The sequence below is a fragment of the Choristoneura fumiferana genome, chromosome 5, assembly GCF_025370935.1.
Source record: "Choristoneura fumiferana chromosome 5, NRCan_CFum_1, whole genome shotgun sequence".
NCBI classification, from domain to species: Eukaryota; Metazoa; Arthropoda; class Insecta; order Lepidoptera; family Tortricidae; genus Choristoneura; species Choristoneura fumiferana.
The window spans coordinates 7,047,065-7,074,691 of NC_133476.1; the positions used below are offsets into that span (position 1 = coordinate 7,047,065).

A 27,627-nucleotide genomic window follows, 5' to 3' on the forward strand; every position below is an offset into this window, starting at 1 on the left:
TTTATTACCGAAAAACAAGGGATTCGTACAAATTTGTAGGTATCTACGTATATCCTGTTTTAGCAGAGACCTTCTCCTAAGCAAAATGTAGGAAGATAGACGTTAAAAAATAAAATTTATAGACTTTTCATCGCACTTGCTCGTAAACAGTGTCTAAACATTCAGGCTACCTTGGTTGCAACCCCCCAAATAAAACCCTCGACCTTAATGTGCTTGTCATGAAACCCGTGGTCGGTATATTAGTCATTGCTCGTACAAATTGTCTTGTCATGAAGCCCAAGGTCGGTAAATGAGTCCGTGCCCGTACTGATGGTGCTGCGCGCGCTGCTGCAGGACCACATGCACACGCACGTTCCGGCGGAGAGCGGCGCTACAAGAGCGCAGCCTAAGGTACCGCCAATATTTGGAAGAATTATTAGTTTCTTTTAGAAATATAAAATTTTACTCGCAAATGTGATGAAAAACATTGTAAGTCGCACGGGCGGTACTAGAATTACGAACATCGACTCATTAAAGCCCTCAGTCTTCGACTTCGGGCTTCTAATAGACTCTCGTTCGTAATTCCTTATTTACCGCCCTTAAGAACCTACTACGTTTTTACCCAATTTTATGTTTCTGGGACAAACGGAAGTACTCTATACTTAGATTTTTCGGTATGATAATGATCCTGCCCATTTACCATCCCAAATTGTTTTGTCATCAACACTAAGAATTAGTAAGGTAACCGTTCGATGTGTTTTACAGAGGTAAGTTTGGCTCGGCGACTGCGCGCTCGTTAAACATCTGTCCGTCTTTGTTTGACACTTTAAAGTTCATTTCATGATTGCGATTTCGCACAGCAGTTCGATATTATTAATCGCCCCACTCACGCGCATTGTATTTTGCTGCTCTGCAGCCCCGTTCGCTCCGCTATTTTGGCACTGATAACCGCGACAGTCGAGCCATGGTCTAGCAACACATAAATAAACACTTATGATCACATCACGTCCTGGAATGTTGTTTTTAACAATATTTCACAGCTTCTTATGTTTATATGCGAAAAAATCTTTGAACGTGATCATGCCCTTCAGTATCTGTTATGCCTGTAATGTTTACCTACACTACACTTGATGTACGATTAGTATTCATTCATTCATGTTAGTATTTTAAGTACCTAGTGCAACAAAAGGTGATGCGACTATCCACAATTGGCTATATCATAGGCGGGCGTATATTAATAAAGGCTGGACCTGTCTTTCCTTTCGTTAACTTTTTTTAACTTTTTGTAGTCAGTTCAGGTATGTTTCGATACGCGACAGAATCTATGTGTCGGCGGCCGATCGTAAAATCCGCCAGATCACGAAATGGCGCCATTTCATGATATGCCTAAAAGTTGGCATGGCATATATCACGATGTGCCTGCGAAATAATACGGCAGATCGATTAGAGCAACGGTTTCGTCGATATTCCTAGCTCTATACCGGGCACATCGTGATACGAGTATGCCGAAAAAAAGAAAAAATTAGGTAGGTACGACGAGCAAAGCGAGGAGTGGTTAGTATGAATTGTGACCAGAACGCACGAGCCGAGCGAGGGGCGAAGTGCCAGAACCGATATGGCGGCGTTTCATGATGTGCCTAGGAATTTCATAATCTGCCTAAACGTCACTAGGAAAATCGTTTAACGGTGAGTTTTGAACGATATGGCGGATTTCCCTTAGCCAATTCATGAAATGTCGCCATTTCACGATATTCTTAGGAATTTCGTGATCTGGCGGATTTTACGATCGGCCGCCGACATATACCATATCGCCATTTCAATCAAAACAATTGTGGTCTGTGTTAGATGGGCTGCAGGCTCGAGCATTAAACTTGCAACAGTCGGGACCCATTCTAATCGTGACCAGCTCAAAAATTCTTAGTACAGTCAGCGTCATATAGCACGTAGCAGTCAAGATCACCAAGTACTTGGAAACATCTAAATAGTCATTAACATTGACCCAATCAAAGCGATCAAATTGCTCAGGACATTCACCGTGAACAAATAAATCGAAGCACGCACATCACCACTGGTAGCGTAGCAGCCAAAATATCTAAAAGTACCTATGGGACACACTAGAAAACTGAGCTTTATCTAGGTTTAAGGTTTAATCTTTAATTAAGTGCTTTGAATAAAAAAAAAGTTCATTTACCCAGTGTCACTCGCGTCAGTAGGACGAATCTAATGACGTATCATTTATCAAAATCGGTTCAGTCGTTGAGTAATTACGAGAGGACATATGAATAGACATACATACATACAATACATATTTACATGCATACATACATACATACGGGTCAAACATATACTTAACCCTTCTTCTCCGCAGTCGGGTAAAACAACTTTGCGTCATATAAATAAGGTTTATATATCTCACAATTACTGTTTGTTTTCCTATTCGTCAATATTGTTGTCAACTTTTCATAACGTAATGCAATAGGTACCTAATCATAATATGTACTTATAGTCAAACCTATTTTCATCTTTGCCCTATAAAGTAGGTACTTATATCGATATCACCGTAGCTGTGCTGCGCCCATCACTTTAGTGCTTACGATTCCTGAAGAAGAGACATGTAGCAATAATTTTCAGTCGTGTTGAATCTAAACTCACATTACACACTCATATCACACTATTCACATAGAGCTCATTTTACAATGCTATATATACGTTTAAATTTTTTTACACCTATTGGTTAATAGCGAAACTAACTTGACAATCTTGACATTCTTGTCAAATTAGTTCCGCTAGTCAGGGTGATGTGGCGCTACGTAGCTGCTGGACTCTCAGCGATATATATAAGTATAACGTTGATTTAAAGTTCTAATTAATGTTGCCGGTTCAAAAGTTATTACCTTTTTTCGAATTGAAGCTAATGACCAATAAGCGCCAAGATTTCAAAGTGTGTGTCCAATGCGCATGGGCGCATTTCCGGCGACGGTTTCAGTACAAGTTGAAGCTTTTCGCAGCGCTAGTTTATTCTGTTTCGTGACGGCAACTCACTCGTCCACGCACGACTCGTCTCGTTCGTTCGTCCGCAAGCGACGAGCGAGCAGTACGAACACAATCGCAACGTTGAGTGCACGTGCGTGTTGGTTTCGTGTCATTTCGTACTATTAATAACTTATAATTTGTGGGACCCGAAATAAAAGCGTGTTTCAAATAAAGTTAATTCATTTCGTGCAAGCTTGATACCCATGTATACAGCAGTTGCGTACATACCGTTAATTTGTTGTGTAATTTTCTGATTTTCCGCTGAGGATGGTGATGGACCGAATAAATGCGCTTCGAAGGGTAAGTTATTCATAGTTTAATTTTGGAAAATTGTGTCCATTTTTTAGGCTTGCAACATAGAATTTTATGCTAATGATAAAAATGGGGCAGTAAGACGATAAGACGAGAGATGTTTTAAATACATGTTTTGGCGAAACGATTTAAATAGGAGCGGACATGGTCTCGTCCGATCCGAAATCGTCTTCTTCTTCTTCTTCTCTTTTAAAATATGGCTTTTCTGTCCTAATTAATAGGACAATTTCGCCAGTGTCAAGGTAAACTCTCTTTGAGAGGGACGTTGTAACTTGTACGGTAATTGTAGTTTTTGCAACTTGATAGTAAAATTCCAGGATCACGTGGAGACCACTTGCGCATTAAAAAATGTTAGACACGAGAGCAATATAGAATTTTGGGATCACTGTTCGGCGTTCGCTGTTTAGGTTAATCGCCGCATAAAAACACTATCAAAGTTATACTTCAACTAGCCAAAGAAACAAATGGCAAAATTAGATATTGTCTACATCCGCCATCTTTGAATGCTACAAATCGAATCCCACCGAGCAAGTAATCACTGTTATAGCGCGGCAACACTTTACTAATGCCGGGCCGCCCGGACTGGACGAATCCTTCAACGCGCCCCCGCAGCCAATCACGGCTAAGCGTGGTGTACCGCGCGTGGACGCACCAATGATACGTTCCCGCCGTCCCCGCGCAGTACGACCGACGCCGCGTTACGAGATGTGACTTTTCTATAAACTCGTCCGTATTTAATAATTCCGATACGAATCTAATAAGATTATGTTTATTTCTTGTGGTAATGCTGTGTCATATCATTAAAACTATTATTTGATGTGCGTACTGCGTTTTCTTCTCGTCACATGCCTGCGCGCACGAAACACCTTTGTAAGCAAGCTAGCCGGTGCTACACTGTTATTTATATTGTGACTACGTTTTTAAAGTGTACTAGTGTGTTGGATATCCTGGCTGCAGCATGTCGAATCCAGAAATCGTCTTACGTCATAATTTTTATTACAAGGGGGTGGAAGGGGGACATGATTGTTTTACTTAAGATCACAAAAATGCGCTAAGTTAAGATTAAGCAAGGTTATACTTTGAGAAGCCAAAGTTAATTTTAACCAAAAAATACCCTTTTCTCACGAGTGTATAATGATGGATATAACAACATTTGATAGGTATATCTACACACCTAACTGTAGTCTGGTATTCTAAATAGTAGGTTTTCTAGCGATGGTTCTTAGACATGTTTTATCAAAATCGGTTCAGCCGATTCAGGATCATCAGCTCTTTTGTTCGCTGCGGTAGGAATCTTAGATGCATAACGGGTATTTACTTAGATGAATAAATTATGCTGTGGTCTATTAAGTTACTCGTTACAAAATGTATCTTGGGAAATACTTAGAAATTAAGAAGTAATTAAGAGTGAATGTATTAATACGTTTGTCTATAGGTTAGGCGTAGGTTTGTAGGCGCAGCGCATGTATGTGGTCTACGGTACTATAGCCTTTTCGGAAGCCGACCCGGGCTTTGCCATTCTTAAGCTGCTTGAAGGCCATACTAATCTCGTACAGGCTGACGTCCGGGATGTCTTCGGTATAGTGTCGGGTTAATCTAGCCCTCGGTCTTTAGCTAGATTTTCGACAGGTGTTCGGGTTGTCGTGTATAGCTGTCCATAAAACCTCTCAACTTCCTCCAACAGCTCAGGTTTGATGAAACGATTCTGCCGTCGTCGGTCTTGAGCTTCATCAACTGGCTTTGACCAACAGACAGATCCCTGGTAAACACCTTAGAGCCCCTGTTACGCTCAATAGCCTCTTCAATACTGGTAGTATTAAATCGGCGTACATCGCGCTTCAGAGACTTTGAGATCTGTCTGTTGAGCTGCCGATAGCGACAAGCGTCACCAGAAGACTGCAGAATCATCTCATGCCTCACTTCCATGAGCCTAAGGGTGGAATCCGAAAGCCTTTTGGTTCTAGTACGGCGGGTCTTGAAGAACTTAGACCCGACCATATGGACAGCTTCCACAAACCCGTCGTTGTAATCGTCCACCTCGCTACCTAGGCATTCGAAACGATTTTGAAGTTCGAGCTGAAAGCTCTCGGGTTTTGGAGCTGAGCAGGTTCTGGGCGGAGCGTAGATTTCATCAGTCGAGACCTTTCAAGCTTGAACTGGATATTCAATGAGCCTCGTACCATACGGTGATCACTCCCGTTTTAAACGCACTGATCACGGAGACATCATTGAATATGTAGTTAAGATAGTACGTTGCATCTATAGTTAAACCTAATATAATGTACAGGTTAATTAAGAGTAAAATAAAAAAATTTTTTTTACAAAATATACATACATACAATACATGCATACATACATACTTACATACATACGCTTGAAAAACATAACCCTCCTTCGGGCAGTCGGGTAAAAAGTTAACATTTCAGGAAAATGGGTAGAAATACGAAAAAAAATTTTTTTTTCGTTTCCCGTAATACCTAAGTAAATCAGCTGATTGGGCTTTTTGAATGGGAAGACGAAAAACATTTTTCATTTTAAGACACATTCACCCCTTAATTAAATAGTGTCGGGTAACAATTTATACACCTTCAGTGTATGTATATATCACAAAAATAAACATTAAATAATATAGAACTAGGTTATGTATATGTATATAATAATTACGTTAGATACTTAATTAAAATAAGTTATTAAAATTTATCATCATTTAATGATGATAACAATAAAATTCAATTTATTAAAATGTCAACCACGGGGAATTTGATTCTTGTGTACGCGGCAACACAGAATGGCGTTTAGGGTTCATGTTATTTTATTTTGTAATTTCGAAATTATACGATATTTACTGATGGTATGTGATCCCAGTGTCCTTGTTATTTCTTGTAGTATTATTTTTAAACAGTTTCACTGCGAAAACTGGCATTTTTCTTCGGTTTATCACCAAAATTTAACAAAAAATTCGGTACATGCACCTTACGCACAGTTTGCAAAGCGACTGACTCGCCTCGGGCTCGGGTACGCCGAATTCGGCGTACTATTTGTTGCCGCATTTGACAAGTACGAACGGCGGTATCTAGCCGAGCGAGTGCGCGAGACCAATCATTCATTTAATTTTAACTTTACATTTAACTTTACTTCCAAACATATTTATTACCTAAAATTTGAAACACCCATATATGCTATATACCTTTGCAAGATTATGGAATACTCGGTCTGATGCTGCAGCCAGGATATCCAGAACACTAGTAGGTAAGCTCTTGATAAAACCATAGCAGATATATCGTGTTTGGATTCGTTTCGATCACTATTTGATTCACATACAATGCAATGCTGGCAACAGGATGAGCTGTTGCTGCAGCCAGGATATCCAACACACTAGTACACATTAAAAAAAAATATCAAAGTTTAAAAAACATGAAATAAAAAATCTTAAATTAAAAATTTAAAACCCCCAAAAATAATAAATAGAGAGATGAATAAAAAAACCGGCCAAGAGCGTGTCGGACACGCCCAAAATAGGGTTCCGTAGCCATTACGAAAAAAATAAGTAATATTATTCTAAGGATTTCGTATTTTAAACGGAATCTTCCAAGTTTAGGTATATTTTATACCTTAGGCTGCTATTTACTCATAAACTACTAATAATTCTCAAGCAAACTTAGCCGTTATAGTTTTCCTTGAAAGTTTGATACCTATACTTACTACAATCCTGAATTTTTTAAATTTTTTTCATCCACCGTTTTTGATTTTAGAGGGGGAGGGGACGCTCGATTTTAATGAAAATTTGCACTTTAAAGTTGAATATTTCGCAAAAACATCACTGAATCGAAAAATTGTCTTAGCAAACCCCTAATGGTTTTGACATACCTATCCAACGATACCCCACACTATAGGGTAGGATGAGAAAAAAAATCACCCCCACTTTACGTCTATGGGAGGTACCCTGAAAAAAATATTTTTGAATTTTTAATTATACTATTTTGTCGGCATAGTTTACCTATATATCCGTGCAAATTTACAGCTTTCTAGCATTGATAGTCCCTGAGCAAAGCCGCGGACGGACAGACAGACAGACAGACATGGCGAAACTATAAGGGTTCCGTTTTTGCCATTTTGGCTCCGGAACCCTAAAAATCGATAAAAATAAAAAAAACTTAAAAATCAAAACATTAGATCCACATTTAATAAGCGAGCCGGGAAAAATAGCGAACACTTTTAATACATTCTTCTCTACCATTGGAAAAACCAACTCTGCTCCTGTGAACAGATTACCTTTGGTGAACTCACTACATAACTCATTTTTCCTTAACTCAAAGAATCCAAAGAAGTAAATAATATCTTAAAAAAATCTTAAAAATAATAATCTTTTGGCCTAGATGAGATCCCTCCAACTTTATTGAGATCTTGTGCAGTACCCCTAGTGTAAGTTTTCGGTTACAAAATACGTCTCGATCGCGTTCGCTTATAATCTCAATTTGTATGGAAACACGAACATCGCAAACGTTCCGCTAGAGGCGCTGTTCGTGTTACCATACAAATTGAGATTTTAACGCGAAGGCGATCGAGACGTATTTTGTAACCGAAAACTTACACTAAGGGCACAGAGCTCTTAAGCGCTCCCTATACCCCACTCATAAATCAATCCTTCTCGCAAGGTCTTGTATTATTGTCTGGTATTGACAACCAGATGGCCTAGTGGTTAGAGAACCTGACTACGAAGCTTGAGGTTCCGGGTTCGATTCCCGTGTCGGGGCAGATATTTGTATGAAAAATACGAATGTTTGTTCTTGGGTCTTGAATGTTCAATATGTATTTAAGTATGTATCTATCTATATAATTATATTTATCCGTTGCTTAGTACCCATAACACAAGCTTTGCTAAGCTTACTTTGGGACTGTCAATTGGTGTGAATTGTCCCGTGATATTTATTTTTTTATTTATTATTTATTTATTATTTAGGTATTTTTCCGGACGCGTTAAAAATTTCATTAATAAAACCCATACACAAAAAGGGGTATACCTCAGACATAAACAACCATCGCCCTATTGCTCTTTTGCCATCATCAGCAAAAGTATTTGAAACTGCAATGGTAAGACGCCTTTATGGTTTCTATGAAAAATACAAAGTCTTTCATGAAAGCCAGAACGGCTTCAGGAATAATCACTCGACAACCGTAGCTGTCTATAAATACGTCCAAGAAATCTTAAACATTATTAATAACAAAAAATATGCCGTGGGGCTCTTGCTTGATATGAGCAAGGCTTATGATAGAGTCTGCTACGAAATATTATTCGACAAATTATATAGAACAGGATCTAAGTGATCGTTTCCAATGTGAATGTGTGAAAATAGAGCATACAGACTTTGAATACCGGCATAATAAGACAAGTTAGATCTGACAGAGTCGCCGTGAAGGGCGAATAGAGCCCAAGGAAGCGTCTGGGGATGTGTTCTATTTCTAATCTACATAAACGATCTCCCTAATATTTTGGACGAGCATTGTATGCTTTTCGCGGATGACATATCGATATTGTTTTCCTGTTCTAATGGTGTCGAAATACAAAGTAAGCTAAATTCAACGTTAAATATAATTACTAACTGGTTGCATTCCAGTAACCTACAGCTCAACATGAATAAAAAACCCCCGACTTAAAAAAAACGCCAGCAAAAATAAAAATAAAAACGCCCGAAAAAAAACGCTGCTTGAAAAGACAATTAAAAAGTAAAAAATAATTATGCGCTACCTAGCTGTTGCCCGCGACTTCATCTGCGAAGAATTCGTTTATCTCTATCCCGCGGGGACTATACTGATTTCCCGCAAAATTAGCCTAAGTTAATTTAGTATAAAGTATCTAGTAATATTTTTTTATTTTTTTTATTTTTTTTAGCGTCGTCGGTGTCGGGGGACCGCCAAGGTTAACATGAAACTAAATATGTTGTATTTTTTGAAGTATTTTTTTTTTTAAAGGACCATGTGCAACTTTGTATGGGAAGTGTACCAAAAACCAACAGAGCTGAGAGTTACGTCATTAAATAGGTCTTTACGTGTACTTCATTTCATTCTATGGGCACCAAGTTCAATACCATTGCAAAGCTGAGATATTCAAGTTTTATTCAGAGACAATATCTATGAGAAACTGTGTTTTACCTGGAAAGTTCTCCTTATAATGGCTTTAAAAATCATGGAGGGTAATTAAGACAGATTTACTCGTGTACAAGTTGTGTAAGTAAAATAGAAATATGTTTGTAGCCTTAAGCAGCGGCGTCTTTAGCCCATGTAGCGCCCGTGTGCAAATATTACTTTAACGCCATCTAGGAAGCGCGGGGTCAAAATGGAATAGGGACAAAGTGCCGCGGCCGGCGCCCCTAACACCGCTGCGCGCGTGTGCAACGCACACCCTGCACTATAGGTAAAGAAAAGACGCCTCTGGCCTTAAGATTGTTCTCCAAGAAAAGACATAGTTTCTCATAGATTAATCTAGACTCTGACTAAAATATGTATATCTCAGTTATGCAATGGAATTCAACTTTGTGCCCATAGAACAAAATAAAGTATATAAGCAGACCTTTTTAACGACCTAACTCTCAGCTCTGTTGGTTTTTGGTCCATTTTGACCCATGGTCCTTTACCATTGAGCTTTACGGTGAAGGAAAACATCGCGAGGAAACCGGCATTTAATTCTGGAAGGAGGCCTGTGCCCAACAGTTGGAAGTATGGGTAGTGGGCTTGATTGGTGATGATACTCGTACCTACTCAGGTGAAGGCCTATGTCCAAGACAGCTCAAATTCTTTCACTCCTTTCGATCAAAGTGGCAAGGTGAAATGTTAGACGTACCTAATAGTGTAATTAGTGTTCCTAGCTCAATTAACCTCTTCACCGTCACAAAACAAAACGAAGTGACGTGCTCTGTACGCCACAAAAAAATCATCGACAAATAAACTTGATTTTTAATTACATTGCAGAAGGATTAATTTCAAATTCATATGTTGGTCATGTATCTAGATGAGTGGCGTGTGAGGCATTCCATTGGCTGTCATGACTATAATACATTAACTCAATTGCTTTAATTAGCCTTGTTTAACTTGCGCCATAAGTACATTAAGTTTGTGATTTAATTTCAACAAAGCATGAACATCATACATTTTGTACCACGTTGAAAATTTCACCTTGCATTATTTTAATCTGCTGTGTGAATATTTTAATGTTCTAGCTAGCGTCAAGCAACGGTAACAAGTACGTGACTGAAGATCCAGACTTGCTAGCTGAAGTGGGGACTGAAAAGGAGTTGATCAGGAGGCAATTTTTTGCTGAGGTAAAAAGAAATATTGATCATCAATGCCATATATTGCCTAATGTTTCTGAAGCTCACGATCGCAATAAAATTACAGTTTTTTATGCGAAATCTCTTAGTTGATTGCGCTCGCGAGCACCAAAACGTTAGGCAATACGGCCTCTGATTCGCAATCATTCATGCTATCGACAAAAGCCAATAGAAAAAAGCTTTATGTCTACGCAATAAAGTCGAAAAAGACGTCCAAGCGTCGGCCGAAGCGATCCGAGCCGAACCATCCCTTTTTAGGGTTCCGGGGCCAAAATGGCAAAAACGGAACCCTTATAGTTTCCCCATGTCTGTCTGTCTGTCTGTTCGTCCGTCCGCGGCTTTGCCCAGGGACTATCAATGCTAGAAAGCTGTTATTTTGCACGGATATATATGTAAACTATGCCGACAAAATAGTATAATAAAAAATCTTAAAAATTTTTTTTTAGTGTACCTCCCATAGACGTAAAGAGGGGGTGATTTTTTTTTCTCATCCAACCCTATAGTGTGGTGTGTGTATCGTTGGATAGGTCTTTTAAAACCATTAGGGGTTTGCTAAGACGATTTTTCGATTAAGTGATTTTTTTGCGAAATATTCAACTTTAAAGTGCAAATTTTCATGAAAATCGAGCGTCTCCCCCCTCTAAAATCTAAACCGGCCCGTGGAAAAATTAAAAAAAATTCAGAATGGTTATAAGTAGCTATATCAAACTTTTTTAGTTTTCCTTAAAAGTTTGATAAACTTACTACCATTCTGAAGTTTTTCATAATTTTCCACCCACCGGTTGAGATTATAGAGGGGGAAGGGACGCTGATTTTAATGAAAATTTGCACTTTAAAGTTGAATATTTCGCAAACAAATTACTGAATCGAAAAATCGTCTTAGCAAACCCCTAATGGTTTTAAAAGACCTATCCAACGATACCCCACACTACAAGTTTGGTTGAGAAAAAAAAAATCACCCCCACTTTACGTCTATGGGAGGTAAACTAAAAAAAAATATTTTTGAAATTTTTATTGTACCATTTTGTCGGCATAGTTTACATACATCATCATCCCAGCCTATATACGTCCCACTGCTGGGCACAGGCCTCCTCTCAGTACAAGAGGGCTTGGGCCATAGTTCCCACGCGGGCCCAGTGCAGATTGGGAACTTCACACACACCATTGAATTGCTTCGCAGATTTGTGCAGGTTTCCTCACGATGTTTTCCTTCACCGCAAAGCTCGTGGTAAATTCAAATGTAATTCCGCACATGAATTTCGAAAAACTCAGAGGTGCGAGCCGGGGTTTGAACCCACAACCCTCTGCTTGAGAGGCGATAGGTCAAACCAATAGGCCACCACGGCTTTTTTTTTACACGGTTTACATACATATTCGTACAAAATTACAGCTTTCTAGCATTGATAGTCCCTGAGCAAAGCTGCGGACTGACGGACAGACAGACAGACATGGCGAAACTATAAGGGTTCCGTTTTTGCCATTTTGGCTCCGGAACCCTAAAAAACTGTTTGTAATAAAATAAAGGCAATTGTCCCCTACAAATGCAGTTTTAGCGTAGTGGGCACCTAAAAACCTTGGTCTGTGGCGAACCACTACCGGTACCGGGGGTTTACTGACAAGCAAATTTCTGCATTTAAACTCCCACAGATGTCAGACATTGGACAGCATCCCCGAGAGGAATTCACCGCAATTGAGGAGATAAACATTTGTTTTGCAAAGGGAAAAGACTTTTTAACTTATTTCGTTGATTGATTACAGGTGGAGGAGATACGAGAGAGGATCGAAAAGTTGCAGGCAAACGTTGAGGAGGTTAAATTGAAGCACAGCGCCATCCTAACAGCATGGAATATAAATGAAGGTAAGTACGAAGTTTTAAACTTCCGTCCGTCGTTAAGTCATCCATCACTGTGCTTTGTAAAAATAGTAACTTGATCCGTTTGCTCGTAGGGTTTATAATTTATATGGCATCAGGTGTATTAATGAAAATCGTAATACAGTCCGAATTAAAAGGAAAATGCCTGTGAAATGTGTGTGTGTATATGTGACGTAAGTATAAATGGTATTCCAGATTACAAACAGTAGGGTTGCCAATCATATTTTCAAAAAACTGTGTTTTGAAGTTGAAAAAAAACCATTTTAATCCATTTTGTAAACAGGACAGAGTAACAAAGTAGCAATAGGTATGTAGATTTTTTTTTATAATAAAAATAATATATTATCATCGGAGACTTCAGACCAATTGACCTAATCCCAAACGTGCCCAAACTAAGAAAAGCTTGTACTACTGGGCAACGGATAAACATACTTATATAGATAAATACATACTTAAATACATATTGAACATCCAAGACCCGAGAACAAACATTCGTATTATTCAAATTTTTCCTCCCACCGGTTTAGATTTTAGAGGGGTAGGGGGACGCTCGATTTTCATGAAAATTTGCACTTTAAAGTTGAATATTTCGCAAACAAATCACTGAATCGAAAAAGCAAACTCCTAATTGTTTTAAAAGACCTATCTAACGATAACCCACACTATGGGGTTGGATGAGAAAAAAAAGCACCCTCACGTTACGTCTATGGGAGGTACCCTAAAAACATTTTTTTTTGAATTTTTTATTGTACCATTTTGTCAGCATAGTTTACATATATATCCGTGCAAAATAACAGTTTTCTAGCATTGATGGTCCCTGAGCTTAGCCGCGGACGGACGGACAGACAGACAGACAGACAGACATGGCGAAACTATAAGGGTTCCGTTTTTGCCATTTTGGCTCCGGAACCCTAAAAACTGTGTTTTACTTGGAGAATACCCGCAGAACACCTTATCCTACTATTCCTACTTTTCCTACTAATATTATAAATACGAAAGCTTGTGAGTGAGTGAGTGAGTATATTTGTTACTCCTTCACGCTGAAACGGCTGGACGGATTTGGATGAAAATTGGTATGTAGATAGTTGGATTTCTGGAATAAAACATAGGCTACTTTTTATCCCGATATTGCCACGGGATAGAGATAAAATCTCGAAATAACAACCGCTGAGCTTAGAGTAATGAAATTTGGGATGGTTGTTTTTAATGCAACGTCAATGAAAACCACGATAATTTTCAGGAATTTCCACGGGAATTTTGTAAAATCCCAGAAATCAATTAAACCGTTGCATCTAATGCTTGCTTGCATGCTTGCTTGCATGCTTGCTTGCATGCTTGCTTGCATGCTTGCTTGCATGCTTGCTTGCATGCTTGCTTGCATGCTTGCTTGCATGCTTGCTTGCATGCTTGCTTGCATGCTTGCTTGCATAGTTGCTTGCATGCTTGCTTGCTTGCATGCTTTCTTGCATGCTTGCTTGCATGCTTGCTTGAATGCTTGCTTGCATGCTTGCTTGAATGCTTGCTTGCATGCTTGCTTGCATGCTTGCGTGCATGCTTGCTTGCATGTATGCCTATATGCTTGCTTGCATGCTTGAATGCATGCTTGCACTATTTTTTGCACATTTTGAGACTATGCATGCTTGATTTGTTGTTTGCATGTTTGCTTGCATTCTGGTTGGCATGCTTGCATGCATGTTTGCCTATATGGTTGCTTGCATGCTTGAATGCATGCTTGCTTGCATGCTTGAATGCATGCTTGCTTGCAAGCTTGCTTAGATCCTTGATTGCATGCTTGCTTGCATTCTGGCTTGCATGCATGTTTGCCTATATGGTTGCTTGCATGCTTGAATGCATGCTTGCTTGCCAGCTTGCTTAGATGCTTGCTTGCGTGCTTGCATGCTTGCCTACATGCTCACTTGCATGCTTGCTTGCTTACATGCGCACTTGCATGCTTCCTTGATTGCTTGCTTCTTTGATATGTTTATAGTTCACGCGAGCGAAGCATGCTCACTTGCAAGTTAGCTTGCTTAGATGTTTGCTTGCATGCTTGCGTGCATGCTTGCTTGCGTGCTTGCTTGCATGCTTCCTTGCATGCTTACTTGAATGCTTGCTTGCGTATGCTTGCTTAATTGCTTGCTTCTTTTAACCTGTTTTTGGTTCACGCGAGCGAAGCTGCGGGTAAAAGCTAGTAATAAATAGTTTGTTTGAAATTTTGGAGAACCTTTTTTAAATGAAAAATGTTTTATCAGCTACTAACATATTTTTATTTTACACATCTTTGTACCTACCCGAGTCAATCTGTCTTAACTACCGTCCGTAATTTGAAAGCAATTATCTAATATAAGTTGAACTGTCTAGGTAAAACACGGTTTCTCGTAGCATATACAATATATAGTCTGACTAAGTAAAATATGAATAACTACTTATCTCAGTTTTGCAATGGGATTGAACTTAGTGTCCATAAAATGAAATAAAGTAGAGAAACAGACTATTTTAATGACATACTTAACTCTCAGCTCTTATGGTTTTTGGTCCATTTTGACGCATGGTCCTTTAAAATAAACACCGTAAACTCAGGTTTCTATAGTCCTAGCGTTCAATGAACGCGGGTTCATCAATAGTCCAAACGGACTTTTTAACATTTCGAACAATTACGGAACTGCTAACGTCAGGTTCACCGCAGCCTAATCCAATAGAAAACGATGAACCTCCTAAACGTTAGCAGTTCTGTAATTGTTCAACACGTTAAAAAGTCCGTTTGGACTATTGATGAACGCTTGGAACTATAGAAACCTGAGTTTACGGCACAAAGTTTGCAACAATTTTTTTATCTGGTTAGAAATTCGAATGTGAAATATGCCTGTTCGTACATTACAATGCACAGACAGACGTATAGGACGGAATGATAAGTATGGTTCTGTTGTCTTCGTTTTACTTGGTTTTACTAACAGATCGCTAAATAAAACTACGAATAGGGAAAGCACGCGCAATAGATAAATACTAAATTGACTTGCTTTAACATTTCACTTTCAGAAATGAACAACGAATTAGAAGATTTCCAGGCTGACATGAAGGAAACTTTCAACGAAACGATAGAAATGTTAAAACGTAAGTTTATATATTAAAACGTGAATTAAAGTATACGCGGTGCGAGTTTGATTTTGATCGTTAAAACGGCTGGTCGGATTTTATAATCTTCGAGAAATTGCCTCTAAACTTGAAGTTTCAAATTATAGCAACTCCCCTCCTCCCGGGCTCACTGCACCCGATGAATCCTAAAACTCTAACTCTAACTTTAACTCTTATAAATCTGACAGATTTAAAGCCTGACCATAAATATATGACTATTCGCCATGTAGCGGAATTTCATTGGAACTAATTTCTTTCACTGGCAATAATTTTTTAATGATTGTCAGTGTCACTGTGGCGGTTTATTTGAACAATAACAAAAAATGCCCAAAACGATTAAGTAGGAGTCAACAAAGGATCATTGTAAAATATGTTTATAATAAACTACTGAAAAAAAAACGCTTGGGGAATGAAACTATTTCAGTACAAAACTTTTCCAAATTAACATCAGAGCTAACAGGTAGACGTTGTAGACAAGTCAAGATGTCATTGTACTGAACTATTGAACTATTGCCATATAAATAAGGACAATAGCGCCCTCTTGACAATAGTCAAATATTTTTGACTACTTATTGTAATACTTAATATTTTTTTAAGCTTTAAACTTGTTTTTAAAGAAATTATCAAAAAATATTCCCTAGCCATCTCTTTTTTTGAAAGAAAGAAATAAATAGGCATATTTTCACCTTACTAGCTCAAGAAGGATTTTTTTAAAGAAATTTAACACTAATTTAAAGTCAAAGCCTGCATATATTATGCAAACATATGCTTATGGATATACTTCCCTTAAGCCGCATCCACATTTATCTGTCGTGTTGTATTGTGATGCTCTCTGTCTGTCTCACTCTTTGTAGCTTTAATGCGACACAACACAAGCCGTTACAACACACCACACTGCATCAGATAAATGTGAACGCAACCATATAAAATGGAAACCGATACCGTTCTGATCGTCACGACACGACACAACGCCACAGATAAATGTGAATGCGGCTTAAGCCACTCGCCACTGTTCGTAATTTAACCGCGTTATACATACTTGTAGTAAATATTGTCATAATCCGGAGTAGCATTACACGGCCAAATTACGAACAATGGTAAGTGGCTCTGCCTAAAATTATTTGCTGTTGTTGGCTTCAAAGTCTGAAAATCACTTGATTGCAAAATTATTTAGCTACTTTAGGTACTTGTAGTAGGCCAAAATCGCTCATTCATTTGTACCTACGAACTCTATTTCTTGGGTCTCATTGTATATTGGTTTGAATCGACCTCTCATTGCTGTAGTAACCTTGTCAAGTTTTCGTAGACAACTCGTTATTATGTATCTTTAGCATTTGTAGCGGCTTTTTTACGTACTTCCTTTCTCAATTAGTGTTTTGGTACCTACCTACCTTTCACGATTTGTTGTTACATACTTAACTGGGTGAAAGTTCAGTTTTTTCTCCTTATATAATTTCAAGAAATGATAAGCTGTGAAATAAGGACAGATAAAATAAGAATTATTACGAAAATTGGGAAATAATTAGGGCCCTGGTCAGCCGACATGAAGTTTTTTATAAAGGCCCTGTCGTCCGGTTTGTCGACGCTTCTGGGGACCCAAGAGCTGGCGCGTACTTATCCCAGCGGATCTCACTTGCGATCCAAAGGGGTAATGCGGCCAGCGTCATGGGAACCCTGCCACAGGCAGATCTTTTAGACGGGGTATTCTTTTTATAATTTTCATTGTTACAGTTAGTTAAGCTATCTTAGGTTAGTTTATTTTTTTATGTATGTAAACTCATAATTGTACAAGGTTAGTTAACATTGTTTTTAATTAGCATATTCCTTACATACTACGTCCACAATCATCAATCATACATAACCTCTAATTTCCGAACACTAAAATCAACAAAAATATAATTATGCACTCAATCAATAAAAATAGAGTCATCGTTGTGACGTAATAAAAGTCATCCAAAACTGGATCAACAAAAAATGGATCAGCAAAATCTTAGTTTTAGTATATACAAGACAGACACGATCCTTATAGGATAAGTACATTAAATTTTACAGACATGGAGCAGAGCATTGAAATCGAAGTGGAGAGGCAGTCAAATAAAATTGGGGCAGACAGGTATGTACAAAATTGGCAGTGTTAGTTTTCTTTTTGAACATCTACTAAGTACTTATTATCATTTGTATGGTCTGTCCCAGAATTCGAGATACTAAAATGACGTTTCATGTGTTACCTGTTTTTTGCGTCTCATAAATAGTGATGTGCCGCAACCGGTTATTAGGTACCGAAAGATTTTGTAGGTACCTATGTATGTATGTCGTAAAATATTAAGATATGAACGGATCCGTGATGTACTAAAATGTAGGGCACTTAGGACATTCTAGAAAAGGTAAAATAGGTCTAATAAAAATGCGACCGTTTTCGAGATATTTCGACTTTTTATAGATGTTGATGTTTAAGTTTCAATTTCATTCTAAGTAAGTTTTACATTAACTAAATAATATGAAAATAATGAATATTTGATTTATTATTCTATGATATGAATATCTAAATAAAAACACGAGAAACGCACTGATCACATCCGATGACAATACGAGTAAAGTAACGAAAATCGGTTGAATACCACTTGAATACGAAAAACATGAACAATGACGTTGTGTGATATATGAGGGCCTACTCCGGAATTCTAAAATCAAAGTTCGTACCGTAACGTCCCTCTCACTTACGTATTAAATTAAATAGTAGTGTCAGAAGGACGGAACGACACGAACTTCGATTTTCGAATTTCGTAGTAGCCCTGCTGGCCCTAACTACGAAATGCAAAACTCGAACTTCATATGTTGCCGTCCCGCTGACGCTTATCTCATTCAATACGCGAGTGAAAGGGACGGTGCCATACGAACTTCGTTTTTCTACTTTTGTAGTAGCCCCTCTGTATTATTTTTTACGTTGGCACTAAGTGATGAACACTGTATTTTTACCTGTGCTTAGATTTCATCACTTTATCGTATGATAAAGTAAAATGGAAAGTAGAATATTGAATGCATTAATGTTATTTTTGCTATCGTAAAATAAACATTTTATCGGTTATTTAAGAAACGAAATCACGGAGCAGCACTGTTCCTTTTATGCTGGCCAAATTTTTTTGACGTTTGACATTTCAGACTGTCATTTTAGTATCTCGAATTCTGGGACAGACCATAGATACATTTTATTTTAAAACCAGTTAGGTACCTACCTACTTACAGGAACCTTTGACTTATCGCCGTAAGGATTGGTTTGTGTCACTTAAGTAAGTACCTACTTAATATAATTTCAAAACCTAAATAGAACACATAATATAATACTATGTGATTGGACAAAAGAAATATCCTATACGCACATTACTTATCTATTTAAAGAAGCTGACGTAATTCGCTTATTTTTTTGGAAATATAGCTCCATCGATACTATCGATGATGATTCGTCGAATGTCTGACTGACTGGGATTTCAACGCACAGCCCAAACTACTGAGTCTAGGAACTGGACATTTTTGATATTATTTTTCTGAATTGCTTATTGTGTGGTGTTCAATAAAGAGTCATTGTAACTAGGCACCTATTGTATTAAGTATTTAACTGTCATGCCTGCCGTTTTGACTGTGAAATCGGTACATAAAGTAAACGTACGAGTGTTCGTCACTGTCCCAATAGTTGACACTTTTAATTTTGTCATTAGCAATAGAGTTGACAGAAGGGTGTCATCTATTGGGCATTAGCTTGTCGAGCACTCGGACGTTTTACGTCTGGAGTTTAAATCGTGTTATCTCTATTTTATTATAAATAGTTTCAATCACATTGTACAGTCGAGCAAACTGAATCATGTACCAGGATGGAACCTTTGTGCACTACTCGTATGTCATGTTGACATCCCATATTTTGTTGTCAAGGAAATCCTGATAGGAAACCACAATGAAATTGATTCTTAAAAGATTCCACCTGTTACATGGATCAGTTTGATCGGCTGTAGGTACATTGTATTCTACAAATGAGAATTATGTAAGTACCAAAAATTAATGCTTGATTGTTTAATTATTTTGTGCCAGTTCTAACCTAAACCGACCCAAAAATAAGTCGGCCAATCTCAGGATGAGAATAACACAACACGCTGCCCTCTGGCACAAGTTCGTCGAGGTGATGACTGAATACAACAGCGCGCAGGCCGACTACCGGGACCGGTGCGAAAACTGGAAACTCCGGCAACTCGCAATCACCCATCAAAATGTCTCCGAGCAGGAGCTGAAGACCCTTCTGGAGCAAAATAATCCTTCCCTCTTTACTAACGGAGTGAGCATACGCTTTATACCTACCTAACCACTACACATTTATACTTACAATTTAATATTATTTATAAAAGGTTTCCAGAATATTTCATCCAGTTCAAATAGTTTTTACCGGAAACTGTAATTATATTGTATTGTATCTCTTTATTGCACTTACATAAAACACATAAAATAACAGTTCAATTCGAGGTGACGTCAAATCTTTGTCGTATCGAGCATGGCCTTATCTAATGTACGGTAGCTTTTGTCGATCATAAATAATTCAACAGTATCCTGGAAAACTTCACAACAAATTCAATAAATATCTATAATCAGTTTCAGTAAACTTCAGTAAGCTAGTTAAGAAAGCAAGCAAGATAAATATAGGTACGGACTTATCCGACCAAATGGAAATAAATAGTCACTAGCATTATTCACTACATCCCTAACCCAAGACGCCTGTCAAGCGTGGGGATTATGGCATCCCCTCCTCCCCTCCCATAATGTTATGGCCTCTTGGTGAGCTCAGAATCAAGCAACGAGCTATAGAGAGAGCTTTGCTCGGAGTTTGATTGCGCGATAGATTCCGGAATTTGCCGAAGAACTAAAGTCATGTCACCGTCATAGCTCGAAGAATATGCAAATTGAAGTGGCAATAGGCGAGCCACATCGCTAGAATAACAGATAACCGTTGGGTGGGGAGAAAAGTCCTCGAGTGCTGGCGACCACGACAAAGCCAAGTTGTTTTTTCTTTTTATTTTACTTTTTTATTTTTAATGTATTTCAATTATAGTTTTTACGTAATGTGCGAAGTCCGATTAAAATATTTCTTTCTTTAAAATCATGACACATATTCAGGGTGGCTCATCGAACTCGGACGTTTTGAAAAATAAAACTTACATTATTAAATGACATGAAAACAATGCATTTTATTCATTCTAGATATCGTGTTTCATAGTAGCATTTATTGCTTATGACCTACACTATCGATATCCAAATAGAAATAATGTAAGTTTATTTTTTCAAAACGACCTGGTTCGATTCCCGTACCTACTAACCCGTCCTGAGAACAAGTTTTTTTTAATGTTTGAATGTAGTTTTTCTTGTTACTAAAATCGATGACATGGTTCCTAAGAACAGATCTTCGTATGTCTATACTTTCAGACTTTCTCATACTGACCGATCTAAATGAGCCACCCTGTATATTATATTTATGACTAAAATCCGCAACACTACATACACCTACTACATTTTCGCCGAGGCCGGGAAAATGACGGACGAAGCGTAGCTATTGAATCCACAGAAGTGATAATAAAGAAGATCCTCTTTTTACTATTTCTGTGATTGTGTCCGTCAACAAATATGAATCCACGAATTACCATTTCCGCTGAGGCATATATAGTGCTTTTCTCCAATAATGCGAAAAAATAAAGCATCACTGTTAAAATATTAAATTATTTTTTTTGTACAATAAAGAGTTTACATACATACATAAGGTACATAAATTCTTCGGCACTTTTTAAGTTTTTCTTACTTTCCCGCGATACAAACTTTTTTTTAAAGTAGGTACACGACACGACTTATAACGCCATTTCATTAGAAATAATAATTTATTTTAAAATAAAATTGTAGTGTAATTGTAGGTAATGCAATGAAACCTTATATGGCTAAATTACAGTTTAAAGTGGTACTGAACACGTATGGTATTTAGTTAATTCGGCAATTTGTTTTTGTTACCATTTTTTTTAATAATGTTTCTAGTAGTGTTTGACTAAAAATTAAAAAAAAACAGTAAAATTGTTTGAGACGTTTTTAAATACGCTGTTCCTTCCTAAATTAAATCTTAGACTAGATCTTTGAAAAAAAGTCTGTACCTACTAGGAATTTGATCTTCACGAATATTTATGGGCTGTTTGGATTGACTTATCGTGGTCAAAACATCCATTTAAAAAAAGTAAAAATTGTACACTAATGGAATATTTCATACAAAGCTCCCGGCCGCTCTCAGATTGTTTTTTTATTTTTTATTTGCGGCAGGTTATAAGGAAGAACTTTGCATACCTACAATTTTTGCGACAGTTAGGCGTACTTTTCCGAGCATATTGGAGAAAAAGGAGATTTCAGATCATAATGGAGACGCAGCAAGCGAGGGAGACGTTGGCCGACCTCGAGGCGCGGTACGCCCACGTTATGCAGCTGGAGACATCCATCCGCGAGCTGCACGACATGTTCATAGACATGGCGATGCTCACCGAGACCCAGGTCAAACGCTAACAAATAACAAAAAATAATTACAAGTTTTTACTTACTCGCAATGTTAATTTGTTTGTTTAATTTACATTATATCAATAAGTACGATGCCATTAACACTTGAAGATTTCCGTCCTGCAGAGACGATCCTCGCCGGACCACCAGAATTTCACTGCTAGATTAATGTATTGTCTCCGGACTTCATAAGTATGCCAAATTTTGAGTCAATCTGACTACAGGAAGTGGGTCAAAATTAGCACACATAACATACACACATTGCACGTTAAATATGAAAGCTTGTAAAATAATGTTCTAATTTTCGCATCTAGACACGCGGCAGCGTCCCCAGCCAAGTAAAATTAAGTGGCGATTATAATAACAATAGTTATTTTGGTTACAGGGAGAGATGGTCAATCGAATTGAGTTTCATGTCAATAATTCTGTGGAAAACATCGAGGACGGTCTTGATGATGTAGAGGATGCCGTAAATATCGTGTACAGCAATCGGCGGGTAAATTCTATTTGAACGATACAATACCTACATAGTGAAATTTAAATCATGATAGTAAATTAGAGTTCATATACTTAATATCTACAGTACATTAACACATTAATTTGTTAAAATTATTCCGATAAAATTTAGGACGTTAGTCGAAGTTAAATCACAAAGTCAATGTAGGTACGGAAACCCAAGTTTCATTGAACAAAATTTAATAAATTAGTACCTAGGTATTATATTGTACAGCATGAACTGAGCTTGAAAGTCTTGAAACACTAATTTTGTATCATGATTTAAATTTCATCTTTTATTACATTGTACAATATCCTACATGTAAGTACAATATTCCAATACTTAAGTATTTGTAGCTGATGTGTTTGTCTTTGTTTTATCAAGTTGTTAATTTCATTAGGAAAATGCACTTTTGTTTCATGTTGTGATTGGGTTAAATCATAGAACATTGAGCGTGTATAGTTAAGTATATTTATGTCGTTCGCATTTATGCACATTCACTTATCACTTTTTAATTTTACAATACAATGCAATATTGGCGGTAACCCCATTCTGACATCAAACTTCGTATGATTTTTCAGATTAGAAATTTAAAGGTAGAGTTCGTGCTCGCTTTTCAATACTCTAATGGTAATGTGAGAATATTTATGTAAATAAATATTTAACACGTAGGTATGTATGAACAACTGTTTATAATAGGTACTGTGTTCTAAATGTAGCAGTTTACAACATTTTCGTAGATGTTTTCGCTTTACCTATTTACTTAAAAAATTAAAACTTAAATACCTATGCCAGTTTGACCCAAATTTCTAATGTGAAAAAAAATAATTATAAGTAGGTAGGTACAGGTCGATTCACAAGAGCTGACAGTGACACGCGCGAATGGATTGAACGAAAGTAATGTCACTCAGACGTTTATAGGAAAATGACACATGCATGACAGTTTCATATTTGTGTGAAGTGTATTCAAATAGGTAAAACACATAATACTTTCATTCACTCATTCAATCCATTCATGCCGGCTCTCGCGTGAATCGACCTGTAGTATACATAATCCCCGCTACAGCTAAAAATAACTCTGCCTCTACCTACCTGTACAGTGGATGTTCGGAACTAATTTGATGTGAGGCCCGACGGGGGAAGCCCTTTGCGCCAGCGCTATTGGTTCGTTTTGTTTGTGGTTCACGCGACTGTGTCCGTGCGCAGACACACCCCTCCACTACGATACCAGTAAAAGTGTGCTGGGTGGCTCTTGTTAGCTGCCGGGGCCTATGAGATTTTAGACGTAGGCGCATGTAAATACGACTCATACTCACGCCGGCCACGACTGAGCGACCGACGGAACGAAGACTATTTTCTCTCTCCATTGCGTGTGCCGCCAGTGTTCTTTATCCAAACTTACTACGTACGTACGCAGTATATAAACGGTATCTCAATATAACCACTGCGGCGCGCTTCTCAGCCGTTTATTGCGCCACATGGCCTAAACGCTCGTCGCTGAGTGGTTACGAAGTATACATACACAATTCTCTAAACTAACCGCCCGGGCGCCCGCCGGTCGCGTGGAGTCGTGGTTGGGCCGTATACGAGATCCGACTGCAAGATTTCCACATTCATTAAGCATTTATTTAGGCATGATTGTTTTTAATAAATTATAAAAATGCCAATAATTTTGGCTTGGTTGCCTATCGGAATGTACCGGCTAGCTAGTTGTTTTATTATAGTATTTTTCGAATAGGACGGGTACGGTGACACTTGCGTTTTTTCCATTCCACGCCTGTCACGATGCACACAGGCGATCGCTGACATCTTAGTTAGCTCAGTGTAAGCTAGATGGCGCTTTCCTCAATAAGGGATCTCTGAGCAGAATGGCGGACGAACTCTAGAGGTCGCCACCGTAGTTTTCCCTTGACTCATTTATTTACGTAATAATATGTATTTAATATTTATTTATTATTTACTTATTTATTTTATAAAAGTAGGCATTTTATTAAACTCATTTACTACACGAGTTTGTACGACTAAATATATCTATAACCAACTCACCCTTGACCGTTTTTGTCGGCCAAGGGGGGTGTTGTCGATCAGCTGTGATGTGGGGAATTCTAATTCTAACTGTAATATTCTCACCCTTAAAAGCTGAAGCACAGCTGTAAAATACACATTCAACAGCTCACACTACAGTAAACAGCTCCCTCGAAAGCTCCATACGCCCAAGACTTGGGCAGCTCCGTACGGCTACAGCTTTCTCCGCTCTGCACGGCTACAACTTTCAAAGCTCCGTTCGGCTACAACTCTCACGGCTCAGGCGGCTCCTTTACGCCCTAACCTGACACTAAGCCCTGACGGCCTTAACTTCCGGAGTACTGCACATCCTTCCTGGCTCGTCCAAGACCCTGATCGTTCCGGCGTGGAACACTTGTCCAGGCTGCTCGTCCTGCCGCCCTAAGGCCCCTTTTGACCTCGGCACCGACGACCACTCAGCTGGACCAGGGCCCCCTGCTGTGGCCAGCCTCTTCGCTCCGGGTTCTTCTCTCCGACTCCAGGCAAGTGTAGGCCAGGGAGACCGAATAATCAGAACCGACATCTCATTAAAATCGCTTGAACTTACTACCTGAGATTCTCGTAATACTTTTACTTTTAATTTTGTCAAACTAGGCCAGTTATTTTTTGTGTAAATTTTTAATTAAAAAATTGTGAAAACGTCTTATTGTTTTACTCAAAGAGTAACCTACTAGGCCTCCCTTAAGGTCAAACCTCCCCTCAAGAGGTCTGCCCTTGACACGCCATGAACGTTTCAGGCCAATAATTTATAAAAAAATATACGTTAATCCCGACAGAACAATATCTCTATAGCTTAAAAGATTTCGTTATAATAAACTAAAATCACTTAAAAATATTTTATTATGTTTTAAAACTAAAAAGATAAATTTGAATCTCGTCAACTTTCATCGCGTAAAATGGAACTCTATTTCAATAGAACTTGATTTGCTTATCGACCGAATCGATTCCACAATCTTGTCAAATTGTTTGACTCGCATCATCTGTCAATTAGTACTTACGAGAGCGAAGGTCCTTAAATGCGTCTTTGTATCGAGTGTTTCATATTGTTTGATGTTTTGAACTGATACTTTGTTATTCAATTTCGTTATTACGGTTTTTGTTATTTTTTTTACCGTTATTACCCACTAAGCACAAACCTTACCGAAACATCGCTGCAATGTTGATCTAGCTCACAATATCAACGTTGCCAACGAACCTTGCCAGAAAGTTGCCAAAACATACATTATCAAGGAGTTTGAATGCCACATATGCAATGTTGCCGCATCTTGCAGCAACCTTGCAAATAAAACGTTACAAAATAAATGTTGCCTAAAAGTGCCATATCAAACTTACTGTAAGTTATTTTTATAACGTTATTGTAACTTTGCATGCTTAACAATTTGAAAGTTGCAAACGCAATCTTACTGCAATGTTTCAAGCGTAACGTTATAATAGAAACGTTTTGTAACGTTTCACATCATAGTTACCTTAATATATATGTGCAACTTTGCTACAAGGTTAGTTTACTACATTACTTCTGTTAAGTTGTCTAAAGCTTTAAAATGAAACATTTTAAACGTTACAACGGTAAAGTTCCTGCAGCTTACAATTCTGTCGTTAAATCAACGTTGCCAAGGAAACTTCCAAGTAAGCTACCACAACTTAAAATTGTAAACGTTTTTGAACATTACTTGAGCAATGTTTTTGCAAAGTAGCGTGACAAATGTACTTATAAGTTACTTGCGCAATATTGTTTTAACTTTGCATGTTAAATATTTTGAAAGTTCCAACCGCAATCATGCAGCAACCTTTGAAATATAATGTTATATTTAAAAGTTACAGTAACCTACCGCCAAATGGTTAGTTAAATTTACATATGCAACTTTGCTGCAAAGTTAGTTTTGTTACATTATTCATGTTAAGTTGCCCTAAGCTTTAAATTGCAACCTTTTAAAACGTTACAACGATGATGTTCCTGCAACGAGAAACTCTGGCGTTTAATGTACGGTGCCAAAAAAACTTCCACGTAAGCTATCATAACTTAAAATTGTAACGTTTTCGAACATTACTTGAGCAATGTTTTTGCAATGTAGCGTGACAAATGTACCTATAAGTTACTTGCGCAATATTGTTGTAACTTTGCATGTTAAATATTTTGAAAGTTCCAACCGCAATCCTGCAGCAACATTTGAAATATAATGTTATATTTAAAAGTTACAGTAACCTACCGCCAAATGGTTAGTGAAATTTACATATGCAACTTTGCTGCAAAGTTAGTTTTGTTACATTATTCATGTTAAGTTGCCCTAAGCTTTAAATTGCAACCTTTTAAAACGTTACAACGATGATGTTCCTGCAACGCTAAATTCTGGCGTTTAATGTACGGTGCCAAAAAAAACTTCCACGTAAGCTACCACAACTTAAAATTGTAACGTTTTCGAACATTACTTGAGCAATGTTTTTGCAATGTAGCGTGACAAATGTACCTATAAGTTACTTGCGCAATATTGTTGTAACTTTGCATGTTAAATATTTTGAAAGTTCCAACCGCAATCATGCAGCAACCTTTGAAATATAATGTTATATTTAAAAGTTACAGTAACCTACCGCCAAATGGTTAGTGAAATTTACATATGCAACTTTGCTGCAAAGTTAGTTTTGTACATTATTCATGTTAAGTTGCCCTAAGCTTTAAATTGAAACATTTAAAAAACATTATAACGATGATGTTCCTGCAACGTTAAATTCTGGCGTTTAATGTAGGTACGTTGTCAAAAAAACTTCCACGTAAGCTACCGCAGCTTGATTTTTTTTATTTTTCAGACATGCATGACTTGTGCATTGTTACAGAAAAGTAGCGTGATTAATGTACCTAT

At 37.8% G+C, this 27,627-nt stretch overlaps 1 protein-coding gene across 4 annotated transcripts; it reads left to right on the plus strand.

Annotated features, from left to right (window-relative positions):
* Positions 1–3,022: 3,022 nt before the first annotated feature.
* Positions 3,023–22,814, plus strand: LOC141428011 (syntaxin-1A-like). Of its 4 annotated transcripts, none has more exons than XM_074087676.1 (8): positions 3,023–3,312; positions 10,539–10,640; positions 12,408–12,507; positions 15,556–15,630; positions 17,704–17,764; positions 19,732–19,972; positions 21,985–22,209; positions 22,598–22,812. In XM_074087676.1, the coding sequence occupies exons 1-8, from the start codon at positions 3,280–3,282 to the stop codon at positions 22,721–22,723; spliced, it is 963 nt and encodes a 320-aa protein (XP_073943777.1). In that variant the 5' UTR covers positions 3,023–3,279; the 3' UTR covers positions 22,724–22,812. The 4 variants fall into 4 exon arrangements, with proteins under 4 accessions (XP_073943777.1, XP_073943776.1, XP_073943778.1 ...); XM_074087675.1 differs by lacking the exon at positions 3,023–3,312 and adding an exon at positions 3,939–4,194 and having other exon boundaries at positions 22,598–22,814; XM_074087677.1 differs by lacking the exon at positions 3,023–3,312 and adding an exon at positions 3,939–4,194 and having other exon boundaries at positions 22,072–22,209.
* The last annotated feature ends 4,813 nt before the right edge of the window (positions 22,815–27,627 follow it).